The following is a 6,048-nucleotide window of genomic DNA, read 5'->3' on the forward strand; positions in this document are numbered from 1 at the left end:
TTTGTTAGATCTTTAAATTTAAAGCGATTAGATTGACGAATTATTTAACCGTTGTCCAATTTTATGGTATATGCATAATTGTTATTGTAATTTTATGAAGTCTCTCATGAAAACAATATCATTAAAAAAATTATCTAGTTAGTAACACTACTTATTTTATCCCTCATCTAGATAAATCAAAAGCAAAATCATCTTCATTTCATCTAAGATTAATTTTTCGGATTTTCATCTCATCTTCATCTAGATGAATCTGAAATCATCTAAGGCAAACACTGTAACATATAACATGTTTTTAAATATATAATTCTTAATGCTGCCTACAACGTCACTGTTAATGATATTTGACCGAAACATTAAAGATAATACTTATACAATATAATTTTAATATTTAGGAATATTATGTTATCAACATTATATTATAATAAGTTTAAAAACATTTATAAAATTATACTATGTCAAAATGTTTGTAAAATCCGCGTAAAATCAATGATTCGAAAGATTGATTCAATATTTCCTGCTTACCGTGTATGGAATAGGAATTGGGATTGCGGATTGGGCATTGAGGATTATTCGATCACGCTATGATCGCGATCTGGATTGCGATTGAGTTTACTCTGCATTCACAAACATAAAAATGACATATTAGAGAAAAAAATGAATCGAGATATCATTAAACGAAGGAACATTAATATTCTTCCTTTGCTATTAATAATAGCAGAAAAGGAAAAGAAACGTAGAAAGAACCGTATGTGTCCAAACAGATACAGAAAGTAAGAAATATGTACTATTAAAAACAATTACGCTTCTAATTAGTTTCACAGTGGCGTGCTCGAGTTATCAATAAATTTTCCGCACGGATAGAAATATACGTTTTCTCGCATGTGTTATTTATCAATAAGTTTTGCCATATGTATAGAATTTTTCTATTCCTACCAACATTTGTGCACAGTACATTCATTATATTACATAGCCCATATTAGACCATAACCCATCGACGAATACTTGGCGACTATTGGCTCATATTGCGAAAATATCAAGAAAATAGAATGAAGTCTAAATCTCCAATCTATACTCCCGATCGCAGCCTGCAAAATGTTGACCGGTCGAGTTTCATGTTCTGATCTAATATCCAAACTCAACCTTCAGTTTCAATCCATAGTATGATAATAATTATTTACGACCCCAATCCAAATCTACTGTGACTTTATTCGGTCAATTTCCGATCTTCAATCCGCAATACCAATTCCTAATCCATAGTATGATACAGGCTTGACGCGGTTGTGTCGTGTTGCGTGACGACCAGGATCGATGATCGAATTTGCACTACAATCACTGCGCCAGGTCGTCCCGCGTTTCCCGCATGCGCTTCTACAATTTTCGAAGAGAGTGAGAGAGAGAGAGGAAAAGAGGGAGAAAGCGAGAAATTTTCCAAGCGCCACTCGGAAATGTGTGGCGAAAATTCGCGATAAAACAAACACAGCACGAGCAATTGGAAAATCAATGTGAGCTGTATTCTTTTTAGGTATTTCAGATATTTGGATACTTCATATCGTCAATGTGCGAATTCGCTTTCAATTAGAATTTCTCCCTCTCTCTCCCTCTGCCGTCGCATCTTCCCATGCAAAGCTGTGACATTTGAACCGCGAACTTGCGAACAGTAGCTTCGTGGTGTACATTGTGTGAGAAGAGTCAATTTTATGGTATCTGCATAATTTTTATTGTAAATTTTTATGAAGTCTCTCATGAAAACAATATTATCTAAAAAATTATCTAGTTAAGCAGCGCTACTTATTTTATCCTTCATCTGGATAAATCAAAAGCAAAATCATCTTCGTTTCATCTAATATGAATTATTCGGATTTTCATCTCATCTTCATCTAGATAAACCTGAAATCATCTAAGGCAAATACTATAACATATTTTTAAATATGTAGTGCTTAATGTTGCATACAACGTCATTGAAACATTGAATCAATGACGTATGCTTTTTCCCTCGAAATGTAATGTTTCTAGAATATTATTTGAATATTATTCAATATTAAAATAATATTCCTATAATATTCTAAAATGTTATGTAATGTTTTTTAATATTATAAGAATGTTCTATTGATGTTACATGTCCACTTCGTATAACATTCTTGGCGTATTACAAAAATGTTCTTAGAATATTAAAAAAAATAATGATATAAAAAAAAGAAAAAAATATATATGTATAATTTTTTAATACAAAATATATTTGTACATAAAATTTTTTCGACTTTATTTATACAATAAAACAATTAGTGTTGCAATACATTTGAAATGAAAAACAATTATATATATTATATATATACATAAAGTCGAAAATTAAAAAAATATATATTGCAATAACATTAAATAAGATTATTTTTAAAATATTATTAGAAGTGGACATATAACCATCTATTAATATTCCACAAATATTACTTAATATTAAGTAATATTACGCGTTTATAGGGTTCGGTCGTCCTTTTTCGAAGAAGCAAACTCTTACCTTCTCTTTACCTTGCCTGCGATCGCGCTCGAGAACGTCGTTTTGAAGTGTGATAATCTTCCTGGTGTATTCGACAAAAACAATTACAGATACTTTCACTTTATGCGCAACACACACACACACACACACACATACACATATACAGAAAGAGAGAGAGAGAGAGAGAGAGAGAAAGAATAATGGTCGTTTAGCGACGTCATGATCGAGGCGGAATTTATTGTTGGCCGCAAGAACTGACGATACCACGTGATCTCGATCGAACAAATGTAAAATCAGCTGCTATAAATGACCCCCCCCCCCGCCGGATAAGTAAAAAGTTCCCTGGAATACGTTTGACAGATAAAAATTTGACATGAGTGTTACTAATAATAACACAAAGTGGCTCGAAAGTCAGTTACTATTTCGAATTTTTTTGGGACTCCGATACAATAGTTAAGAATTTGAAAAAAACACACGCACATATATATATATATATATATATGAGTTAAAGTGTGACAAACATATATTTCAGAAGAAAAGCATTTTACAGAACAATGTTTCATACAAAAGTTGTTTGATTTCGAGGGATATATAAGATAGTATTATTGGTTTGACTTTTTATAGTCTTTTGAAGGTCACATAAAGGCCACCTTGAATTTTTTAAATGGAATCCCCTACTTGTTATTATATATTTTTATAACTTACCTCGAGAGCTTTTCAAGACACTATAACAAAATATTTTTGCGTTAAATACTTTTCGAGTTATGAGGCTTGAAAGTTGTAGTACCGCCGGCATGTAACTTTGTATCAATAAATTTTACAAGATGTATTATTTTAATTATAATTGTGTGTAATCAACAAGAATGAATTATATCGAATGATGATGAAACAAATGTATTATAATCAGAGATTGTGGGATTGTGTAATCACAATTAAAGAATACTACCCGCTACTCACACAGCGTACGTTCAAAAGATATCCCAGATGTATCAAACGTCCCTGTGACATCTCTGGGATGTTTTTCTTTGAACATTCGCGCTATACGGATAATTTCAAAATATATATAATTCTCTTTTTAATCTTGTACAATTTGCAAATAATTTATAAATCTAATCAATTAATATTACGTCTGGTATTCCATCGCTTTTCGCTTAGCGAGTGCCACATCCTCTTCGCTTATTGTCGGCTCTAAGCCACACGCTATCTCTTCTTCCCGAATGAAAGCGAGCTTTTCCGCCTTCTCCGCGAAAAAGTCCTTCTGCTGCGCCTTCAATTCCGCTTTGTACGCATCCATCTTTTTCTGTACGATCTCGTTACAATGTTTCTCCGTTAATCGCGTCAGAGACTCCCTCTTGGTGATTTGATTGGGCGGACTGATGAGAGGGAAGTGAACATTTTACAACGAAAATAATCAAGATATACAGAGTGTCCCATTTTAACTTTTACACCTAAAAGTTTTGTAAACGGTGCGTCAATGGAAAAAATGTTTTAAACAAAAGTCGTATGGTTTTAAGGGGGACACACGGTGTTATCATTGACCACGTTCAGCAGAACGTTTAATTTGCAACTGTTGGAAGCTTTCTAAGCTGAGATTGGATTATTCTTTTAGATCCACAGGAATAATCCAATGTCAGCATAGGAAACTGTCAGCACAACCAACAGTTGCAAACTAAACGTTCTACTGAATGCGGCCATTGGTTTGACCTTTGTTAATCTTTTGAAGGTCACTTCCAATTTTTTAAATAGAAACTCCCATTTTTTATTGCATATTCTTGTAGCTTACTTTGAAAGCTTTTCAAAATGCACTACTATAATAAAATCTTTTTGCATTAAATATTTCAAGCAGTCTGAAATATTTTTTTTATTGATGTACCATTTTCAAAATATTTCAGCGTAAAAATTAAAATGGGACATCCTGTATAAGATTTGTGCGCACATGCATGCACGCGCACCGACACACACATATACACACACATATTATATATGTCATTTAATAAACGATAAATTCTTACTCTGGATACGGTTTGTAAATGAGGTTCAGTTTCTCTAAAGTGTACTCGAAACATCTGTAATCTGAAGTACGCAGCTTTGTTAAGAGACGTACTCTCGAGTCGATTGCTTCTTTCAATTCAACCTTTAACTTGCGATTTTTAGGATACTTGCTGTAAATCTCTCGTAATTTGAATATCCTGCTGGTTAGACGAGCGACTGAAAAAACGATAAACACGGTCAAGCAATAACAAAACGGACACTATCTTTGCGATCAATACGATTCGTCAGAGATATATGTTTACTTTTAACTTCGGGCGAAAACTCGTCATCATTGTGCCTCTTTACTAGATCGACGATCTTCGTCGTCATCATTCGGTCTCTCTCCCTCTTCGGTAGAAATTCTAACGTAAACATTCTCTTAACAATGTCACTGGCACTAACACATATAAGAATATTATGTACAAATAATATGTATTGCATTGTGAATTTATTTTGCCTAATTCTATTTAGTTACTCACTTCTTCATCTCGGACGATTCATTGTAAATCCTGGGAATGTCGGTCTTCTTGATGTCAATGGCTATCCCCTGATCACCGGACTTCTCCGGTGACACACACGAGATTTTCTTCGGTCGCGTCCACGTGATTTTGTAGTCTTCCAGAGTGGCGTATCGCCTTTCCGAGAGATTGACGCTTCTCTTCAATAAATTTACGGTCATCCGCACCGATCGCTTGGAATTACTTATCACACTCATCATTATGTTCGTTTAATTATCGAATTCCTCGGCTAACCTAACGATTTGTAACAAATGCTCTTTCGTACGATAACCTGTAGTGGGATTCAGTGTGGCCAACACAGAACATTTCATCTCTTCCAGACGAGTATTTATTTTCCACTAGAAATCTACTAAATACAATTCTTCGCCCCACCGGAAACCACTAAATTTTCAGCCAGGCCACAATTTGTGGTCTCATGGGAGGGAAATGGAACATCCGCAACATAAAACCCGTATCAGATATAGATTGAAGATTGAAATTAAATTGAAATTTGACAAATCAGTGCAGAATTTTACTAAATTTAAGTTTAGTTAATTTTACACTGATTGGCTAAATTCAATTCAATCTCAATCTCCAATCCGTAATCTGATACGGGCTTAAAAGTTTGCACCTAATAAAGACTTACGACAGTATCAGACTACAAATTAAGATTAAGATTGGATTTAAATTTAACCACTCAGAGCACAATTCACTAAACTTGGGTTTAGTGAACTTTGCTCTGATTGGTCAAATTTCAATTCAATCTCAATCCTAATCTATAATATGATACGGGCTTAAGAGACTCTCTGCGTGCACATACTCAGCTTCACAAACGCCAATCAAGTCGCTTTGAGCCTTTACGTTGCGGATGTTTCTGTTTCCCTTTCACGAGATCGCGAATCACGGCCCGGCTGAAAGTCCAGTGGTTTTCGGTGGGGAGGAGAATTGTATTTAATGGACTTCTAGTGGAAAATAACGACTCGTTTGGTAGAGATTAGAGTTGGGCGATACTATATCGGTGCATAGGGG

At 34.2% G+C, this 6,048-nt stretch overlaps 1 protein-coding gene across 1 annotated transcript; it reads right to left on the reverse strand.

The window, feature by feature from the left end:
• Nucleotides 1-2,996: 2,996 nt before the first annotated feature.
• On the reverse strand, nucleotides 2,997-5,240 carry LOC106749661 (28S ribosomal protein S15, mitochondrial). The gene is made up of 4 exons (XM_014629339.1): nucleotides 5,002-5,240; nucleotides 4,786-4,919; nucleotides 4,504-4,699; nucleotides 2,997-3,864 (listed from the first exon to the last, which is right to left on the reverse strand). The coding sequence occupies exons 1-4, from the start codon at nucleotides 5,238-5,240 to the stop codon at nucleotides 3,615-3,617; spliced, it is 819 nt and encodes a 272-aa protein (XP_014484825.1). The 3' UTR covers nucleotides 2,997-3,614.
• Between the last annotated feature and the right edge of the window lie 808 nt (nucleotides 5,241-6,048).

The sequence above is a fragment of the Dinoponera quadriceps genome, unplaced genomic scaffold (assembly GCF_001313825.1).
Source record: "Dinoponera quadriceps isolate SergipeBrazil2010 unplaced genomic scaffold, ASM131382v1 scaffold3773, whole genome shotgun sequence".
In the NCBI taxonomy this organism is placed as follows: domain Eukaryota; kingdom Metazoa; phylum Arthropoda; class Insecta; order Hymenoptera; family Formicidae; genus Dinoponera; species Dinoponera quadriceps.

Coding starts and splice junctions, on each gene's coding strand:
- LOC106749661 (XM_014629339.1), bottom strand. CDS start 5,240: ATGATGAGTGTGATAAGTAATTCCAAGCGATCGGTGCGGATGACCGTA. Junction 4,920..5,001: donor GAATCGTCCGAGATGAAGAA/GTGAGTAACTAA, acceptor TATATGTGTTAG/TGCCAGTGACATTGTTAAGA. Junction 4,700..4,785: donor GTTTTCGCCCGAAGTTAAAA/GTAAACATATAT, acceptor TCGTTTTTTCAG/TCGCTCGTCTAACCAGCAGG.